This window comes from Tupaia chinensis, unplaced genomic scaffold (assembly GCF_000334495.1).
Source record: "Tupaia chinensis unplaced genomic scaffold, TupChi_1.0 Scaffold144750_1, whole genome shotgun sequence".
In the NCBI taxonomy this organism is placed as follows: domain Eukaryota; kingdom Metazoa; phylum Chordata; class Mammalia; order Scandentia; family Tupaiidae; genus Tupaia; species Tupaia belangeri.
Window position 1 is genome coordinate 234,631 of NW_006204610.1, and position 21,568 is coordinate 256,198.

The following is a 21,568-nucleotide window of genomic DNA, read 5'->3' on the forward strand; positions in this document are numbered from 1 at the left end:
CGGCTAGCCAGAGGCTGGCCACCAAGCCAGCACAGTGCCAAGAACTCCCTGAGCAGGCGCGACCCCGTGTCACCAGCTGAATCTAGTGCCACTTCTGTGGTTGCCATGAGAAGCCAGGCGGAGAAGATCTTTAGGACATGACACGAAACTGGAATGAAAACCCTCCTTTCTGTCACTGGCACCCTCAATTCTCCTGTGAGTGCCAGTCCACAGGCCACGAGCGGTGCAGCTGTGATACCTCCCAGGAGCACCTGTCGGAGCCTGAGCCCGGTGTGGTCAAGTGGTGAGCCCAGCCGAACCCCGTCCCAGTTCTCTCCTGTATCTGCCGTGTGACTGGGCAAGATCCCGGGGCTCCTATGCCTTCATTTCTCTACCTGGGAAATTGCGACGAGGTCCAATCACTCCTCCAAAGGGGTCACGAGAATCAAGTAAGATAATGATGCCGACGTGTGTCATGAGCTGCAGGGTGACATAGCCATCACTTCACGTGTCATCTCGGGACCGACTCACCATATCGGCCTCCTCTCCTTGTGATCCACTTGGTATAAAAAGTTAGGGAGGCCCTTGAATTGCCAGATTGAAAAGCAGGATGTCCTCGAATTTCGGGTACACAATGAATAATGTTTTTAGTATAACTATATCCCAAACATTGCGAGGGGTATACTTATCTATTCTTTTAATCAACAGAGGGTACACACACTCACCGGAGAAAGTCAGAGAGAGAGGGAGGAGAGGTAGAAAGCCCCCCAATGGGGCAGGGTCACACCACAGTCCCTTCTCCACGGTGCCACCTGTCGGGGTTTTGAGCACACATGTACATGTGCTTGCTATGTTTTTCAAACTGCTGGGCCAGGATTCGAACAGCAGTTGACCGTGTGGGATTTCTCCTTTAGCCACTAGGCTATGTAGCCACTCCTGTTTATACAGTAAAGTATTTGTAGCTTATCTGAAATTCAGATTTCACCAGGTGTCCTGTATTTTCACTTTGTTCAATCTGGTGACCTGGCCATGCCAGACCACCAGCTGTCCTGTCCTGCAGTGCACTGCCTCTGCCATGCACTGACCCCCAAGACCACACAGGCCGGGGTCCCAACCGCAAATCCACCACCCGCAGCTGTGAGATATGGAGTGCTCATTTCACCTCGCTGCAGCTGTTTTCTCCTCTCAGAAGAGAGGTTGATGCTGAATAGCCACATGGGTGGTTGTGGCCCCTGAGCCGAGGCTCCAGGGTCACCAGCCAGGGCCCTGGTTCCGTGAGCCCCTTGCCCTCCTCAGCAATGGGGCTCAGAAGAGCAGCTGCGTGTGGAGCATCTGAAATAGAGCTTGGCACATAGGGTTGACACGTATGAGTTCCCACCCGAGCCACCTCCTCTCCTCCAGCCTGGGATAGAAGGTCCAGGGCAGACCCGCAGAAGTTGAGATATGCAACCCTCTCAGGCCAGGGCCAGCTGTGGGCTCAGAGCCACGAGGAAAATGAGGAGAACATGGGGTGGCAGAGGTTTTAGCCCCCTTCACCTGCCCACTGAACACTTGCAGCAAACCTCTGTCATCACATCCTCATGGCCCAGAAGTGCCCTCAGTGACAGCAGCTGAAAGCATCTACCAGTGACCACATTCACCAGGCCCTGTGCTGGTCAGAGACAAACCAGCCAGGGACCTGGCTCCAAGGATCTCCACATCTAGCTGAAGACATGGATTCACAGCAGAAAAAACAGAATGAAGCAGTGAAAAAAAAAATTTTTTTTAATTCTACAAGGGGGAGGAGAACAGAGGGAAAGTGGCCAGCAGCCGTGGCTGGGAGACAGAGAAATATATTGCAGGCAGGGGGACTACCACGCAGAGGACCACTCCAGAGCAGGTATGGGTCCCAGGGCTCCCTCCCTCACCCAGGGCACCGCAGGCCTGGAGGGTGGCGGAAGTGCTGGGGGAGGTCAAGGCCCCTGCTGAGAGGGCCCTGGGGGTCATGTACGCACTCGTAAAGGATCGGGAGGAAGAGTGAAAACTGGACAAAAGCAGCATGTCCCAGCCCATGATGGCTCCACAGCTCCACGCACCGTAGGAAAGGTATTCTGTGAGAAAACGTTTGGAAAGAGTTTGAATTTAGTGGTGATTGTGCAAAGATTACTTCGGTGCCCATCCCAAGAGAAAGTCAATTCGCGGGAATGCACACTCAGATTTGGTTTATTTGATACAACTGGTTAGTCTGATTCAAAAAGATGTTGCGATAAAAAGATAAAACACTTCCATGGGTGACTCTCCCCGCCTCAAGGATACAGAGTGCAGACACTCACCCAGTTCATGCCTGGCACATGTTCACCATGGGTGTAGCCCCAGATGCTTGGCCTCTCCCTGGTGGCTGACCTGGAAGGTCCAGTGAGGCCCCTCACTGATTCTCGCCCAGGACCCTGTTTCCCTTGTGCGCTGGCATTCTGTTTGGCCCACGAGATTGCTCTTCATCCAGCATCGATGGGTGCAGCGCTGGACGTCCATAGAGCAGTGCTGTCTAGCTCTCCACAGTTGCCCATACAACACGGGGCGGAGGCCAGTACGTCACCTGCCGATGTCCATCATTTAGGAAACAGATCATCCAATGGCCATTCACAATGTGGCTGTCAACAGAATCCCAGCTAATGTACTTAACAAATAGTTGTTAGACTCTGACTCTCAGTGGGCGTTAAAGCCACCCTCCATCCTGGAGGTCTAAGAGCAGTTAAAGAGACAAATGGGGAAATGACTAAGTCATAGAATTGCTTCTTATTTCTCCCTGAAGTAAACACTAGCCAGTGTTCTCCTTGAAGTCGGTCCCATCTTAAATGGTGTACGCCATGCTGTAAATGGATGCCTTCTACTCTGTCACCTTGAACAGTCTCTAAGAATAACCCAGCCCACCTGTTTCCATCTTTTACCAAGGCAAATTTTACATATTTTAGGGCCTGGAATCAAAAAGAAAATAAAACTTGACTTGAAGTCAAATTTACCAACTTGAAATTTGGGACAATTGTGCAGAGGACTAAAATTTGGATTATACTTGACTTTCAATAAACTAAACCCTGCTTAGCTAATTAGCAGTGTAAATAATAGCATGACTGAGGGGAAGGGACTTGGCTGCGTATCTAATGGAATCTCTTATGCTGTGCCCTGTGCTACATGAAGAGGACAGGTGGGAGAGCCAGGAAGACGAGTGAAGCACCCAGACTAGCAGGCAAGACAAACATTAAATGACAAATCACAGTTAAATCCTTACTTACGGTTATGGGAAGTACTGCAAAGGAGATAGGTATAACTTCTTATGAAAATATGTAATAAAGGCACTTGGAATAGCCTGAGGATGCTACCTCATTAAAGGGACCTGTGAACTGGACTCTGAAGCGTAATAAGAGTTAGCTCACCAGGGAACAGAGACAAGATGGAAGTAAAGAGTTTCAGGCCAAGGGAATAACATGTGCAAAGGCCCCAAGGCAGAAAAAGAGCATGGCGCATTGCGGAAGCTGAAAAAAGGCCAGGGTGGCTGGAAAGCCAAGCGTGGAGAGGACAGTGGTCCAAGTTGAGGATGGAAAGGGAGGGTCCACACATTAGGAAAAGGACAATAAATGGGGAAACAATATCCATATAAAGAAGAATGATTCCAATAATGTTGACGTTCTTTGGAGATTCCAAGCCTTTTGAGTTCAACTGCTCAAACCAAAGGAACACTGTTGGTAGAGAAATTTAGGGAGAAGATGAAAAGAAAGAAATGGTGGTAACTGAGTGAGGAAAAAAAGTACCCTCTTTATATAAACATCGATAAGCATATTCATCTAAACAGAACGGAATTCATGAGCAGAAAAGAAAATCTCTATGTAATAGTATCCCTAATTTGTCTTTTCGTGGCTTAGTCATTGGGCAACTGTTGAGGGTCAGCCCATTTGCTGTGAGCCCTCATTTTATCTATGTCCCCCTTCAGTGAGGTCTTCCCATTTTAGTTTTCCAGGATTGAAGGTTTATTTTATAAATTATTTATGTGTATTATAAATTGGCTTTTGCTATATCCTTAAACTTAATTGTTAATTTTTTCTATTGTTAGGGGTGTCTTACAGTTTCTTTGGTGTGTCTTGAAACCTATTATATTTTTAAGAAACGAAACTTGGGCTTGGGACCAGCAGTTAGCGTAATGGCTATGTCGCTGAACTCCCATGTAGCTGACTACGGTTCGAGTCTCGGATGCAGTGGCTTAAACTCACGCTGGGCACTTGTGCATACGTGCCCAAGATCCCAAGAGAATAGAGGAGAAGAGATTGCATCATGGCTATACCCCCTGGGGCGTGATTTCTCGCTTTCTGTCTCTCTCTGTCTCTCTCTCTTTCTGGCAAGTGCACGTGCCCTATAGGATTTTGTGGCAGGTGCCGGGCCCTATAGGAAAAAAAAAAAAAAAAAACTCTCCAAGAAATGAAACTTGGGCTTGATAATCTTTAGGGCAGCTTGTGTAAGTATGCAACTATTTTTCCACCAAAGAATTGACAACTGTTATCTGCTTTTCTCTGATGTATCTTGTGGCTTCCTCAGAAGATTTTTTAAGAGCTTGAGTTCATAATGAATTTAACCAGATTTTCTGATGAAAGTTTTTTTGTTTTTGTTCTTTAACAAAACACATCTGTCTGGTGTGGAAAAAAATAAAAGATAAAAAAATTTAAAAAATAAAGAAGAATGAAACTTGACCCCTATTCCTCACCAGTTACAAAAAAAAAAAAGACTTAAAGTGGATTAATGGTATAAAAATAAGACCAACGACTATGAAACTACTAAGAAAACATAAATAAAATGCTTCATGACATTGATCTGGACAAAAAGATTTTGTATAAAACTTCGAAAGCCCAGGCATCAAAAACAAAAACAGACAAGTGAGATATCAATTGTTTTTCAATCTGCATAGCAAAAGAATCAACAGAATCAGGACAACCTACAGAATGAGAGAAAATATTTGCAGACTACGCATCCAACAACGGTTTACTATCTAGAATACATACGAAATTCAACTCAATAGCAAAAAAAATCAATCCAATTAAAAAAATTTTTGAACAAAACTTTCGAACATTTTTCAAAAGAAGACATACAAATGGACATCAGATATATGAAGAAACACTCAAAGTCATTCATCGTCAAGGAAATGGAAATCAAGATTACATGAGATATTATCTCACCTCAGTTAGAATGACTATTCTCAAAAAAAAATGGTGGCATGGCTATGGAGAAAGAATGCTATATACTGTTGGTGGAAATATTGATTAGTACAGTCATTATGGGAGCCAGTATGAAGGTTCCTCAGATCACTGAGAATAGACCTGCCACATGACCCAGCAGTCCCACTACTGGGCATTTATCCAAAGGAAAGGAAATCTGCACTCCCGTGTTTATTGCGGCACAAGTCACAATAGCCAAGACGTGAAATCAATCTAAGTATCCATCAACAGATGAATGGATAAACAAAATGTGGTATATTTACACAATGGAATGCTACTAAGCCATAAAAGAAGGAAATCCTGTCCTCTGCGGAGACATGGATAGACCTGAAGATCATTGTTTTTATTGTTGTTGTTTTTAAAGAATTATTTATTTTTAATTTTATTTATTCATTTACTTATTTTATTTTGACCAGAGAGAGAGAGAGAGAGAGAGAGAAAGTGAGAAAGCAAGCCACCAGGTCCAGGACTTGAACCATGGTCAGCCACGTGGGAATGTCCAGCACCTTAACCATCATGCCACCTGCTGGTCCCCGAAGATCATTGTTAAGTGAAATAAGCTAGGCACAGAAAAACAAATGCCACATAATCTCTATCATCTGTGGAATCTAAAAACAAAGCTATCTCATAGACTAGAGAGTAAAATATTGGTTACCAGAGGGTGTGAAGGGTAGGAAAGAGGGCATGAGGAGAGGTGCAGTGGGAGTCTATTGTTCTGTTGCACAGAAGGGTGACGATAGTTAACACAATATGTTGTATATTTCAAAATATCTACAAGAAAATATCTTGCATGTTCTTTCCATGAGGAAATGATAAGGGTTTTAATTGATTGATATATTAATATTCAAATTTTATTATTATTCATTTTACATGCATGTATCAAAACATCACTTTATACCCCATACATACGTACAATCACTACATGTCAACTTAAAAATAGAAATTTTAGGGGCTGGCAGGAGCCATAATGGTTAAGGTCACTGGACTCCCACGTGGATGACTGCATTTCAGGTCCTGGCCCTGGTGGTTTGCTTTCTCGCTCTCACTCTCTCTCTCGCTCTCATTCTGTCCCTTTTTGATCAAATTAAAATAAATAAATAATTTAAAAAAATAATAAAGGGGGGATTCCTTGTTAAGGTTTTCATTCTTGAAAACCGGGATGCCGTTAACAGATTCTAAGCAAGAGGCTGGCATGAGTAGATTTGATTTTTAAAAGCTGCTTCTAGGTGCAGTGCATGAATGAATATGGCTCCTTCCCAAAGTAGATGTGACAGTAGCTTGGCACACATGGTGACTATGGCCATAGGTGCCAGTCTATAGGAAGGGAGTTTAATAATGTGAAACCCGTGGGACTTAGAAGCAGATGAATGGGGGAAGACATAGGAAGGAGGGAGAAGTCACAAGTGACTCTCAGGCTTCCGGGATCTCCAGAGAGAGAAGGGCTCACGGGAGCTCACGGGTTCTGTTTTACACACGTGCATTTGAAGGAAGGGCCCTGAGACGTGGCGAGGAGCCATGCTGTGGGCAGTTAGAGACATGTGCTGGTGCCAGACAAGTGTCCTGGCATGGATGTGGCTTCAATGTGTGGATGCTCACTGAGACCATGGATGTAGGTAAAGTAAAATCACCCTTGTCAAGATTGCAGAGTGAGAAGAAAAGACGCCCCGTGGCTGAGAGCAGAGGAAACCCAATAATCAGAGAGGAAGATGAGAAACTGAACGGCCAGCCAGGAGGGGGAAGCAAAGAGTTGAAGTGAGAGTGTATTTCAAGAACTAGTGGCCAACAGCCTTGATTACAGCCTAGAGGTTAAAGCAAATCAAGAGCAAAACATACCCTTAGGAAGATCCAACTGGGAAGAGAAGGAGGCAGAGGGCCAGTGAGTACCTACAGCAGGGAAACATGAGTTAAGGAAGTACGGAGGTAAGGGGATGGCAGTAGACACGAAACACCTCTGTGAGTCTCCAAATAAACTTCACAAATGTGAGTCATTATGATGGGGATGGGAAGAACTAAAGAGAGCAAGGCCGTTTCCAAAGGCAGTAGACATAAATGGGAATCTATCATTGCGTGATTATTCCTTTTTTTCTATGTATTCATTAGGCCAGAACCCAAGACCTCCTTTACAACATGGCTCAGTCACATGCAGTTGGTCCTCAGTCCTATCATCTGATGGTAATCGCACTCTTTTACCTAAGAAGGGCTTCAGGAGCCAGGCTTTCCACCCACTTGGGTGGCTTGGTCAATGGCTCAACGTCATGAGAAAGAGAGTTTTTGGGCTGGCCTCTGGGAATTGCATTGCTGCAGCAATGACAGTGAGTCCATGGGAAACTGCTTAAAGGGAGAGCCCAAGCTCAGGCCAAGAGGTCCCCAGAATCTTCAGAGAAGAAATGCCGCCATATCATTCTGCCTCTAAGTCTCGTCCATGTGGGGCGTCCTCATTAAGTCCTATCTCGGTGGAGCTGCAAGCAGTGGAGTGGGTTCACTGAGTAACGTGAATGGATCTATCCAAAGTTTCCAGATAACCTTAAGACATAAGACTAGAGATCTTTCTCAATAAAACATTATCTTCCCTTTTTTCTGTGCCTCAGTTCGACTTCCAGGAAATTTTAAAAATCAAGGTAAAGATACTCAATTTAGAGCATCGCCACAAACATGTACTGAACTTCTAGGACTCTGTGCTCACTACACAAAGCCAAGTAAGGCTGCCTTCCTGAGCTGCAGGAGCTTTCTTTCTAGTTGAAGAGAGAAAGGAGCACTCATCAGCTCCTAAAACATATGGGTTATGATACATGCTCTGTGACAATACGTCAAGAGCTACAGAAAAGGTAAACCCAGCAGGCCATGGGGACACGAAGGAGGCCCCTCTCAAGCAGTGTGGGGAGTCAGGGACGGACCTCCCCGTATGGCAGCAGACACAAAACACCTCTGTGATTCTCCAAAGAAATAAACTTCACAAATTTGAGTTATTATGATTATTAATATTATTAATAAACTACCTTGGACTAAATTAATATCCAGGAGCTACAAGCTGGGGAAGGTCTTGGGGAGGCCCCAACGGTTTGCATTTAAAATTTGCATAGTGGATTTATTTTAATTAGTTTACACTTCATTCTGAGCTCTCTGGAAATTCTCCTGGGCAGCTTTTTGGTTCTTCTAGCTGTCAAAATAGATACTCGAGCCTCCTGCCAACATCAGATCACACAATGGGCTACACCTTGCTGAGTGGACTTGAGCTTGGCCACTCCAGTTTTCTGAACTGTTATTAATTGTTAGCTTTTACTAGCAAAAATTACTCACAACTGGGCCGATCATACTAGAAATCCCAAAAGCTTGAAACAGGTTCCTGACATTATGGACAAATTCATGAATCTTGGAAGCAATATGAATTGCCACCTATGTTGATTCTCACCCAAAATGCCCGTGAGTAAATTTGGTTGAGCACAAGGTGGCTCTGGAAGAAAACAATATGCAAGGGTGACTGCATTGCTGTATTATTGGCATTTCCCACGGAATACTAGCTGGGCTGTCTGGTCAGCTGGACTCCTTTGCAATTACTTTTCTTCTTATTTCTAGATGAACAGTGATGACACCAAATCTAAGCATGAAAAGAAGTTTGGAAACTACAGATCTTAAAACCCGGCAAGGCAGGCCCCCGCAGCCCCCGCTGCTGTAACAGGTATGGAACCAACCCCAAGGCTGGCTTCCGGAGACCCTTCTGTAGTTGGCCATAGCTGAAGGGCCTCACTGGGCAGGGAGAAGATGAGGCCAAGTTCTTGCAGTCCCATCTCACTCCAGGTACATCAAATCGGAATTGAAGAAATTTTTTGAATGAATGGTAGCAAGGGAAGGGCAGTGTCTCTTTTTCCTGAGGCAGAAGTAATGTGGTTGCTTTCTGAATGCTCTGAATATCGGTAAGCATCCTCACTACCACTTGAAATTCTGAGGCAAACCCAAGGTCAGTTAGGGTTTTTGGTCACAAGCAACAAAAACAAAAACTGGACAAATGAAGCAGAAATGGATAAATATTGAAAGTGAAGGTCTCGTAGACTCAAGGAACAGGCTGAAGTTCCAGAGGAGGAAAGGTCTGGGAATGGCCAGCCCTCAGGCACATTCCCCTTCTTGTGCAACCCCAGGAGATGGAGTCAATAAGGGGGCCTGTCCTGTCTCACAGCTGCACTGGGCACCATGGCTTTCAGCCACACCAAGGCTGAAGACCATGGAGAGAGGAAATTTCTAAAAGGTGTTAAATGTTTTTATTCCAAAAAAAAAAATTGGGAGGCAGGGAGTGAAAGCCAAGTGTGAAAAAAATATAGAGAGCAAATACCTGCTGATAGTAGGAGGTGTTTAATGGCCTAGGGGCTCTTTAGACTTCATTCTAAAATTCCAAATGTAGGTCTCCAACTCTCCTATTTTCATCTTAATGTGGAAGTGGAGAAACTCCAGTGTTAACTGAGTGCAATGACCGCCAATATCAAAACTCAGCATTCAGGACACCAGGAGACCTTCTGAGTATATAAGGAGACCTTCGAAAACTTCACGGGACTCCATGTGATGAAAAAATTATGCAAGAATTTCTAAATTTGTTGGAACCAAAGTAAACTTGTACTTTAATTTCATTTTGTAGTTCCCTCATATTGGAAGACTCTCAAAGGGATAGAAAAGCTGAATTAGAGTGGTCAAAGCCACTAAGGTCCCCACCCCCTGTCCCCAATAACATGAATCGCCAAGTGGGGGCTTCTGTCACAGAATCACAGCTTAGCAGTGCTATCAAGGACAGGGGACCACTCACCTGCCCACCCTGCCATCCTCAGCAAGCTGGCCTTCAGTCTTCACTGCTTTCCCTTGGGGTGCAAAGTGAATGTCTCAGTGTTAAAGTTTGTCTCCCGAAAGTCCCCATGTTGAATCCTAACCCGCACTACCTCAGAATGTGACCTTAGTTGGATAAAGGGCTGTTACAGGTGGTTTTCATTAAGAAGAGTGCATTAAGATAGGCCCCGATCGAGTATGACCGATATCCTCATCCGAAAGGGAAATCCTGGCTAAGCCACGGTTGATGGTGCTACTTGGCAGGCTGAGGCCCCATGGAAGCCCAGGGTCAGATTACCAGCCCATCTTGAAAGCTCAATGCAATGGCAAGACTGAAATGGGAGGATTGCTAGTGAGACCTTGCCAAAAATATGAAAAGGAGAAAAAAGAAATAAAGGAAAATATGGACATAAAGACAAGCACAGGGAGAAGACCATGTCAAGATAGGAAGCAGATGACTGTCTACAGCCCAGGAGAGAGGCCTGGAACAGGTCCTCCCTCACAGCCCTTAGACGAGCCTTCCCTACTGACATGATTTGGGATGTCTGGCCTCCAGAACTGTAGAAAACACGTCCCTGTTGTTTAAGCCCTCAGCTCGTGGTACAGATGGTGCCTTTTACCATCGTTCAGCTTTCGCTGTTTCAACTTGACTACAACACAAAAGCAATATGCATTCTGTAGAAACTGCACTTGAAGTACCCACCTAACCATTCTGACATTCTGACTTTCACGTTCAGTGTTCAACAAACTCTACGAGCCATTCAACACTTGATTATAAAGCAGGCTTTGTGGTAGATTATTTCGCCCAATGTAGGCTCATCGAGCGTCCTGAGCCTGTGTGAGGTGGGGTCAGCTAAGCTCTGATGTTTGGTAGGTTAGAGGTACTAAATGCATTTTAGCTCACAATATTTTTGACTCACGGTAGGCTTATTGCATTGTACCCCCATCATAAGTCAAGGAGCCTCTGAACTTTCTTCCAGTAGCCCCAGCAAAATGCACTGGATTTCAGGTGGTCTGCAAACAAAGCAAGAGGAAGGGGCACCAAGAATAGGGGTCACAGCGATTGCGCCTTTGACTAGAAACAAGAGCTGGCTAGGACTGTGCCCCCTGAGCAGGCCGGCTGTGAGGGAACCTGAGGACAAGCGCATAGGCTTCTACAATGTTGTAAGTGGCAGAGATGAAGGAGAACTGAGGGAAGGTCTGAGGTCAGCCGGCCAGCAGGTCTGCCCCCTCCCCACAACTTGGGCAGGTGTCACCCCCTTGTTCGTCTTCTAGGAAACACATGCCATATATGCCCTCCCAGGCCTGGCAGACTGAGCCCCAAGCAGGTCTGAGGAGCACGTGAGGAAGCCGGGCTCCCAGAGCAGGTCGGCAGTCCTGTCCACTCATTCAAGCAGCTTGAACTCAGCTCTTGCTCTTTCTCCAGCAACCGCAACTCAGTTCTTTCATTCACAAAAGCAAGTCGGCCTGCCAGTGAATGGGTGTTGGGAACTCACTGTAGTGCTGTGGTCAGAGACAGGAAGCGGCCCCAGTGCAGGCTGGCTCCACCACAGCAGACAGCCGCCGACGGCACAGCAGCTAGCTCAGTGCTATGGGTCCTCGGGCAGTCGGCAGCCTCCTGGGGCACCGCAGAGAGAAACAGAGTGCAGAGAATCACACAGCACACATCTAGGTGAGGGAAACAAGGGGGACTTCAAAAAAGCCCGTGGAGTTATTGTGGTACAGAAAAATTATTTTTGATGTTCATGCATAGTTTTTTCATAATACACATTTTCCATGAACACTTTTGAAGACCCCTCATATACTGAGGTCATGGGCAGCCAACCCTTGTTCCTCAGCAAAGAAATGTGAAGCCAGACAGAATCTAGACCGCCTGAGATGCAAGCCCCACCTCCCTGATGGGAGCACCTTCACCTTCCACCTAAAGGCCTGACAGCATTGTTACAAAGGCTGGCCAAGCAAGGAGGGAAGCGCATAGCCCAGCCAGGTCAGCTCCTGCTGCTGCGAACGGGCCGTCGTTGGCAATGCTGCGTCCGTTAGGTAAGGACTTCCCAGCACCTTCCGAGCCATTCGCTGCCCCTCATGCCCACCACCTGGTGCCACTCCAGGGTCTACACTTGCTATTTTCTCTTTCTATGTACTTACTCATTTATCTCCTACTGCGAGCCAGGCACTGTTCTAGGTTAGAGATATGCCTCTCAAGGGGAGCAGTCAGAGTCCCAGAAAGAAGCAGCACCCCCAGACAGCATCCAGAGAATGCAGTACGCCACCTCATACCTGTTAAGATGGGTTCCAAAAAACAATCCCAGCCTAGATGGCACAGTCTGTGACATACTAGACTGCAGTGCAGGAAGCGACATGGCTGGCCACAGGTTTGGATTCCCTGGTCAGCATGAAAACACTCTGGGTACTTGGCAAGGCTGCCCAAATCCCGAAGATCTAGAGGGCTTGGGAAAGGGGATCACAACATGATAAGACCTGTCAAGGGCACCACACACACACACACACACACACACGCACACACACACACACGCACGCACATACACATGTGCATGCACTCTATCACTTTTCTGTGTAAAGCACAGTACCAAAACTGCTAAATAAATAGAAAACAAGTGTTGATGAGGATATGGAGAAATTGGAACCTTTGCAGTGGGACTGTAAAATGGTTCAACTGCTTAGGAAAACAAGCTGGAGGTTCTTCAAAAACTGAAAAATGTCTCTGTCTGTCTGGCGAGCGCACGCGCCCTATAGAGAAAACCTCTCAAAAAAAAAAAAAAAAACTGAAAAGTGAAGAAGGGGTTCCAGTGTGACCATGCCTCATCAGGGGTACTTTCTCTTCTCCCTCTTTCTGTCTCTCTCTGGTGGGTGCACATGGCCTGTACCAAACTGTTTCTTTCTTCCATTAGAGAGAGAGAAGCAGAGAGAGGGGGAAGGACCACCCAGGATCGTCACACCACACCTCAGCCCCAGCCTCAGCCCGTCAGGGTCACAGGTTCGGACAAGGGCACCCAACACGTATACGGAGACCTTGGGACATGAACCTGGGACCTGCCTTTGGCTTCCACCTTGCAGAGCCGTATTTCACTGTTGTGCCACTGCAGCTGGCCACACCCTTTATTCTTTGTAAATTCCTCAGTCAGTAACACTCAGTTACAGCTACAGAAAAATGGGGCTAGAGCAGAATGGAAGAAATCTTTCTTTTTTTTTTTTTTTTTTTTTTTGGAGAGGTTTACGCTATAGGGCGCGTGCGCTCGCCAGAGAGACAGAGACAGAGAGACAGAAAGCGAGAAATCACCCCCCTAGGGGGATGGCCACACCGCAATCCCTTCTCCTCCATTCTCCTCTCAGGATCTTGGGCATGCACGCACACGCACCCAGCGTGAGTTTAAGCCGCCTGGCTCGGGACTCAAACCGCAGTCAACTACATGAGAGTCCAGCAACATAGCCATTACGCTAACTGCTGGTCCCGGAAGAAATAATGATTTTTAAGAATGAAAGTTTATTCAGCTCACTGTTCTAGAGGGCCAAAGTTAAGAGACCTCATCTGGTAAGGGCCTCCTTGCTGGTGGGGACTCTCTGCAGAGTCTCAAGACAGTGCAGGCACCCACCATTTGGCAAGAGGTCAAGCCTATGTGTCAGCTCTAGACACTCCTGTTCTTACAAATCCACCAGAATTCAATCACAGGAGCACTACCCTGATGGCCTTATCTAATCCTTCTTCCAAAGGCTCTACTTCTTAATATCATAGGTAGATCAAGTTCCCACCCTCTTAATTTCACGATAGAGGGACCAGCGGGTAATGTAGTGGTTAGGTCACTAGACTCACACATGGCTGACTCTGGTTCGTGTCCCTAGCCCAGTGGCTTGAAAATCATGCCTGGCATGTGTACCTGCGTACTCAAGATTCCAGGAAGAGAATGAAGAAGGGATTGCAGCATGGCCATCCCTTGGGGAGTGGGGGTGATCTCTCACTTTTCCTCTCACTGTCCCTGGCACTCTCTCTCTCTCCATCGAACACAAGTGCCCTGTGGCAGAAACCTCTTTTAAAATAATCATGCCAGGCCCATGTGCATACATGCCCAGAATTCCAGAAGAAGAATGGAGAAGGGATAACAGCATGGCCATTCTCCCTGGGAGGAGATTTCTCACTTTCCCTCTCACTGTCTCTCTGGTGAATGCACATGCCCTATGGCAAAAACATAAAAAATAAATAAATAAAGCATAATAGGAGCCAAATTTCAATGTGAATTTGGGGGGAGAGGGGACACATTCAAACACAGCACACATCGTGAAATGTCAGAGAAAGATCCTGCAAAAATAACACATCGGAACTTTGGGCACCACACTAGTATTCTGGCTTCTCCAGAATAACAGAATGAATAGGGTGTGTGTGTGTGTGAGTGTGCGTGTGTGTGTGTGTGTGTGTGTGTGTGTGTGTGTGTGGAGGGGGTGAGGAGAGAGCATTGGGTTAAAGAACTGGCTCGTGTGGGTGTGGAATCTGGCAAGTCTGAAATCTGCGGGGGAAGCCCGCAGCCTGGAGACCCAGGAGAAATCAGTGATGTAGCTCCAGTCCAAAGACAGTCTGGAGCAGAAGTCCCTCTTCCTAGGGGGACCTTGGTCCTTTTATTAAGACATTTTATTGAGATAAGATTAACATAAAAAGAAGCTATATGTATTTACTGTAAACAACTCAGTGAGTTTGAGGTAAGTGTACACTACACCTATGAAACCATCGCCACGATCTGTGCCATAAACCTATTCGTCACCTCCAAAAGTTCCCTCCCAGCCCCTTTATCTCCTATCTGTGTGCATAGGTGCGTGTGCGTGATAATATCTGCCCTTTCACCAAGCTGGCAAGTATATGATAGAGTATTTCTTTAGAATTCTTTATTTAATTTTTACTTATTCATTTATTTTAATCTGACCACACACACAGAGAGAGAGAGAGAGAGAGGGAAAATGAGAAAGCAAGCCACTAGGTCCGAGACTCAAACCGTGGTCAGCCATGTGGGAGTGTCCAGCTTCTTAACCACTGCGCCACTTGCTGGTCCCCGATAGAGTATTCTTTAAGCTTACTTTATTCATGATAGAGAACACATCCACCTACATGAGAGAGAAAAGCACCCTCGACAGAGTCTTGTCATACCGTGGTTCCCTTTCCCTGGCCCTCCCACTCTTCAGAATCTTGGGCATGTGCACATGCACCTGTGCATCCAGTGTTTTCAGGCCAACCCAAGTATCCAAACCCACAGTTGGTCCTGTGGCTTCCAGCACTGCTGTGCGGTTTGCTACCAACAACACAACCAGGCTGCTCCTAGAACTTATCCATCGTGCATAATTCGAACTTCATCCCCTTTGAGCAATAACTCCCCATTTTCCCTCTCTTGATAGCTCCTGGAAACCATGGTTCTACATTCCGTTTCTACAGGTTCGACTGTTTTAGATTCCTCATGGAAGTGATACATGGAAGTAATTTGTCTGTGTCTGACTTGTTTCATTTAATATGTGTTCTCCAGGCTCACCCATGATGCCATGACTGGCAGGATTTCTTCATTTTTTTTAGGTAGAATAATATTCACGATTCATTCCCTGCATATAGCACATTCTCTTTATCCATTCACCCATCAATGGGCTTTTCAGTTGTTTCTTTGTCTTGGCTATTGACAATAATGCTGCAATAAAAATGGAGGTACAGCTATCTCTTTAAAATCCTGAATTCATTTCCTTTGGATATATATATCCCATATATTTTTTTTTCAGGGATCTTCATATTGTTTTCATAGTGCCTGTACAAATTTACATCTCACCAAGTGTGCAAGGTGTCACATTCTCCACGTTCTTGCTAACATCTGTCATTGCAGGTTTCTTGATGATAGCCATTCTACCAAGCACGAGGTGGCATCTCACAGCAGGTTCGATTGAAAGTTCCCTGATGATTAGTGAAGTTGACCCTATACCTCAGTTTGACTTATACTTCTTGGCTGTTTGTGTATGTTTTCTGGAAAAACATCTATTCAGTTCCTTAGTCCACTTATTGGGTCATTTGTTTGTTTGTTTTTTTCTTTTTGACTGTTTTGTTTTGCTTTGCTATTGATTTGAAGGAATCTTTTATGGTTTTTGGGTTTTAACCTTATATAAGATGTGAGTTGCAAATATTTCCTCCCATTTCATAGGTTCTGTTCATTTTGTTGATTTTTTTTTCTGTACAGAAGCTTTTAAGCTTGATGTATTCCCACATGTCTTTTTTTCTTTTTTTTTTCTTTTTTTGCTTTTGTTACCTGTGATCAGTCTTCTTTTTTCTCATCAAGTCTTCAAGTGGTTACATAAGACCTGCCTCCATTTTGGAGGGCAAACTATTGGGTCATTGAGAAAGTCAGGATGCGTTTTTACATATAAAAACAGAAAAATACATCCTGACTTTCCCAATGACCTAATATTTTCTCAGAGTCTACTGATTTTAATGTTAACCACATCTTTAAAAAAAAACTATATATATATACACACACACATATATATACACACACACACACACACACATATACACCTTCATAACGACATCCAGACTAATGTTTAATCAAAAATGGTGCAGAAGGCTTGCCAGGCTGACACATAAAATTAACTATGATGGGCCCCACTACTCACTTGAACCAGCAGATAGTCTTGCACAAAGCTACTAAGTTGTATGTAATGCTAATGTTCTGCACTTTTTTTCCCATAGAAAATCACTTTGTAGTTGTATCCAGTCAACAAGGGGCTCTAATCTTGTGGGAAGAGGACCGCATTGAACTTTTGCCAGAATCCTAACCGGAGGGCCCCACCAGCGGGCGAGGACAGTCCTCTCCAGAAGATGCAGGGGAACAAGAAGTGCACAGACGGGCTCAGTGACTCCTCGAGCATTGGCAGCGTGCTGGATGACGCGGACAGGGAGGTGAGCAGCCTCACGGACAGGGCATTCCGAAGCTTGTGCATCTCAGAGGACACTTCTTTCCATGACTCGGACCTAGCCCGATCCCCGGATATCACCCGCCAGGTGTTTGGGACTTTTCAGGGAACAGTGAGCCACGCACACAGGAAAAGTGGCATTTGGAGCCAGTTACCATCACAGAGCACAGAGCACGCCGGCTGGGCATCCACCTTCCAACAACTACCCAAGTATGTCCAAGGGGAGGAAAAATACCCCAAAAGCAGCCCCCCACCTACGCCAGCTCAGCAGAGACTGGAAGTGCCAGTTTCCGGCCTGAGGAGCAGCAACAAACCCATTTCCAAAGTATCGTCGTTAATTAAATCTTTCGATAGGACAGAGACTATTGATTTGAAGGAATCTTTTATGGTTTTTGGGTTTTAACCTTATATAAGATGTGAGTTGCAAATATTTCCTCCCATTTCATAGGTTCTGTTCATTTTGTTGATTTTTTTTTCTGTACAGAAGCTTTTAAGCTTGATGTATTCCCACATGTCTTTTTTTCTTTTTTTTTTCTTTTTTTGCTTTTGTTACCTGTGATCAGTCTTCTTTTTTCTCATCAAGTCTTCAAGTGGTTAAATAAGACCTGCCTCCATTTTGGAGGGCAAACTATTGGGTCATTGAGAAAGTCAGGATGCGTTTTTACATATAAAAACAGAAAAATACATCCTGACTTTCCCAATGACCTAATATTTTCTCAGAGTCTACTGATTTTAATGTTAACCACATCTTTAAAAAAAAACTATATATATATACACACACACATATATATACACACACACACACACACACATATACACCTTCATAACGACATCCAGACTAATGTTTAATCAAAAATGGTGCAGAAGGCTTGCCAGGCTGACACATAAAATTAACTATGATGGGCCCCACTACTCACTTGAACCAGCAGATAGTCTTGCACAAAGCTACTAAGTTGTATGTAATGCTAATGTTCTGCACTTTTTTTCCCATAGAAAATCACTTTGTAGTTGTATCCAGTCAACAAGGGGCTCTAATCTTGTGGGAAGAGGACCGCATTGAACTTTTGCCAGAATCCTAACCGGAGGGCCCCACCAGCGGGCGAGGACAGTCCTCTCCAGAAGATGCAGGGGAACAAGAAGTGCACAGACGGGCTCAGTGACTCCTCGAGCATTGGCAGCGTGCTGGATGACGCGGACAGGGAGGTGAGCAGCCTCACGGACAGGGCATTCCGAAGCTTGTGCATCTCAGAGGACACTTCTTTCCATGACTCGGACCTAGCCCGATCCCCGGATATCACCCGCCAGGTGTTTGGGACTTTTCAGGGAACAGTGAGCCACGCACACAGGAAAAGTGGCATTTGGAGCCAGTTACCATCACAGAGCACAGAGCACGCCGGCTGGGCATCCACCTTCCAACAACTACCCAAGTATGTCCAAGGGGAGGAAAAATACCCCAAAAGCAGCCCCCCACCTACGCCAGCTCAGCAGAGACTGGAAGTGCCAGTTTCCGGCCTGAGGAGCAGCAACAAACCCATTTCCAAAGTATCGTCGTTAATTAAATCTTTCGATAGGACAGAGAGCCATCATTGTGACAGCAGGCCTCCTACCAGCAAGCCTCCGGCCCTGAAAAATCCCCCCAAATTTGCTCCTCTTCCAGAAAGTGGAGTCAACTTCTGCTTTGATTCTGCCTTTTTGACTGTCAGGAGGGTGCCTGCTGAAGTCTCCAGCACCCACCAGAGCAGCCACCAACCAGGCAGGAAGCATGGAGAACAGGGGTCCCCTAAGAACCCTGAAATGACGTGCCATGGCTCCAGCAGCTTCCTGCCAACACCCGACAACACAGCTAGCTCAAAATTCCCCTCTCCACCTCACAAGCCAGCCAAGGGTGAGCCTGGAAGAGGAAAGGACTGGGTCCACAAAGGGACCTTTCTGCACAGTGAGAACAGTGCATTTGAGTCATGGGATGCCCACCAACCAAAGCTGCTCGAGAGAAAGGACACTGCTGAAACTGTCCCAGAAAGCAAAGCTCCCCAACATCATGAGGACATGCCCTTGTTAAGAGAACCTCACCCTCCCGAGTGCAAAGTCTCTCCCTTCCAGGCCCGGGCCAGCTGCAGCCAGGAAGAGGGAAGACTGGCAGCAGGACCCTGGGGGTCTCAGGATCCAGGACCCCAGGTATTCCCCGTGGAGGGGAAACTTTCCAGCTCACAGCCTGAACCTCAGATGAAGTCAACCCAACCCCCATGGAGGAAACCAAAGACTGGCAAGGGAGGGAAAGAAAACCTGCAGGATGCATTGGAAGAAAAGAAACGGACCGACCGGAGAGGCCCACCTTTGTATACAAAGCACAATCCTCAAGGACAACTTCCAGAAAATGAAGCTCTTGACATGCCTCTGGACCCCAAAGAGCATTACGAGCCTCCTTTTAACATCAGTAAGCTCCTAACCCCCATCATACCCACCAAGCATGCCCCGGATTCAGCAGACAGCCAGCCAGAGGAGCTAGCCCTATCACCCCCAGGCCAGCTAAACGGGTACCAAGAGAAGGAGCCCAGTGAATGTCAGGCACGAGACAGCTACAAGTCCAAAGCCCCCAGTCTGCTGTTCAACCTCAAGGATGTGCGGAAGCGCGTCAAGAGCACCTACAGTCCCTTACCGCTCCTGAAGGGCCCTGATGAGAGAGCCAGAGGCAAGGTGGATGGCAAGCAAGAACCTCTGAGCAATGGTGTCTTCCTTCCCAACGGGCTTGAGGAAAGCCCTCCAAACGAGCTTTCTCAGGAGAGGCCAGCCGAGGCCCCTACTGCAAGGCACATCGGCACCCAGGACCCCACAGCCAGCCCCAGTGCGTCCCCTGCACATCCAACCCTTCGTTCGCCTCCAGCTGTCACCAAAGCGCCCTTCTGTGTCAACGGGGAGGTGGCCGAAAAGGGCAGTCACGAGATGGACCATGACGCCGATGGAGAGTCAGAGATGGGTCCTTCCAGGTCCAGCTGGGGCCCAGACTCCAGGGAGCGCCGCCCCAGGAAGCACCTGTCCCTGAAACTTTGCAATAGGGAGACAGAGGCTGGAAAGGCTGAGGAGAGATCGAAGACCCAGTACCTAGAGAGGGGGCTCCCAAGATCCATCTCCCAAGAGACAGAGCCTGAGAGAGAAGTGGGACTGCAGAGCTCACATGTGAACCAGAAAGTCTCCCCGGGGCCCCTGTCTCCCGAGGAGGAGGACGTGTTTTACAGCGACACCCAGTCCGATTTCATGCCAGGCCTCAAAAGTAAGGCCAAGTTCAGCACCAGCTCTTCAGATCAGTCCTTTGCGTCATTCGAGGACCAGCACAAGACATGGTTTGCCGAGAGCCAGCGGGAAGACAGGAAGAAGGAGGTGAGTGCAAGTGACAGTGGGAAGGACGAGGAGGAGCACGATGAGTCGCAGCTCTGCGTCCTAAGCAATGGGCACGCGAGCCTGGAAGAACACGGCACGGGGGCGTCCCCGAGAGAAGCAGGGAGTCTGTCTGGAGGGGGGTCCGTGGAAGCGTCCACAGAGGAAGCTCATTTCAGTGGCTCGTGGACAGGGGGAAATAAGGACACGGCGTCCTCACACGCCAAAGCCCTCACGCCCTCGCCATCTTCTGCCACTAACAGGCACATGCTGTTTGCGATTAAAGACAACACCCTCAGGGCCACCCCCGTCATCAGACCTGTCATGCTGCCTCTCTTGAGGGCCATGTCCTCTGAGGACGCACTGGGAGCTGGCCGCAAAGAGGAAGAGTCGAGGAGGCCAGGATGGGGCGAGGATGCTGGCCTGTGTGCCCCAGGGAGCCAGGAGGTGCCCAGTACCCCCACGCCTGCTAACGTGCAGGGCTCACACCTGATGTGTGAAGCCGATGAGGGCCCAGGAGACCCTGGGCAGGTGTTCAACTCTGCCAGGGCAGAGGCCTCTCAGTCAGCAGACCCGAGGAAGCTGGGCCCCTGGCAGCTCCCCACCATCACTCTACCTGAGGGGGACATAGAAGACCAGCCACCCCCGCAGCCGCTGGGAGCCTGTTGGGAAGAGCAGACACAAGGTTTCAAAAGTCACTTCTTGTCTACCCCCAAAGCAGGGCCCTCTGGGAAAAGGCTGGTGCCCGGGGAGACGGTGACTTCCCCCAACCCCAGCTCCCTGGGGGAGGGCAGTGCCTGCTCCCCAGCCGCCAGCAGCTTTTGGGATGAAGCCTGCCAGGCCCCCAGCGAACTGGGGCTGCTGCCCGAAGAGCCTCCCCGCGCCGGCCCCTGGGCCAGCCCTGGCTCTGCCCCGGTCACCCGGAGGGAGGACCTGACACACGCCGTGCTATGGGAGGCGGGCTCCGACCCCCAGGCCAAGTCGTGGGCAGAAGACCTGCGGGCGCTGTCGCCCAGAGCCTCTGCCGGGCACCCCGCTCAGATGGAGAGGGCGGCGGGCAAGCCCCCCGCAGTGCCGCCCAAAACCGAGAAGGCCCTGCGGCGGGCCAAGAAGCTGGCCAGCAAGAGGAGGAAGACCGACCAGGCGCAGGAGAGGCGCGAGGGCTGGGAGGGCCCGCCGGGGGACCCCGAGCGTACCCCTGGGGCGGTGTCCCGGGGCTCCCCAGCCCC

At 47.6% G+C, this 21,568-nt stretch overlaps 1 protein-coding gene and 1 non-coding gene across 3 annotated transcripts in view; both read left to right on the top strand.

The window, feature by feature from the left end:
• Positions 1–17,308, top strand: part of LOC102484754 (uncharacterized) — a 29,811-nt gene extending 12,503 nt beyond the window's left edge. For both annotated transcript variants that reach the window (XR_003547680.1, XR_003547679.1), the window contains 2 exons: positions 8,790–8,892; positions 16,744–17,308. This is a non-coding gene — a transcript (uncharacterized LOC102484754). The remainder of the gene's footprint in view (positions 1–8,789; positions 8,893–16,743) is intronic.
• Positions 17,309–17,964: 656 nt separating this feature from the next.
• The window catches only part of CUNH10orf71 (chromosome unknown C10orf71 homolog), a 4,115-nt gene continuing 511 nt past the window's right edge, over positions 17,965–21,568 (top strand). The window contains exon 1 of the mRNA XM_027767840.1: positions 17,965–21,531. Within this exon, the coding sequence (XP_027623641.1) occupies positions 18,090–21,531 (3,442 nt within the window). The 5' untranslated portion in view covers positions 17,965–18,089. The remainder of the gene's footprint in view (positions 21,532–21,568) is intronic.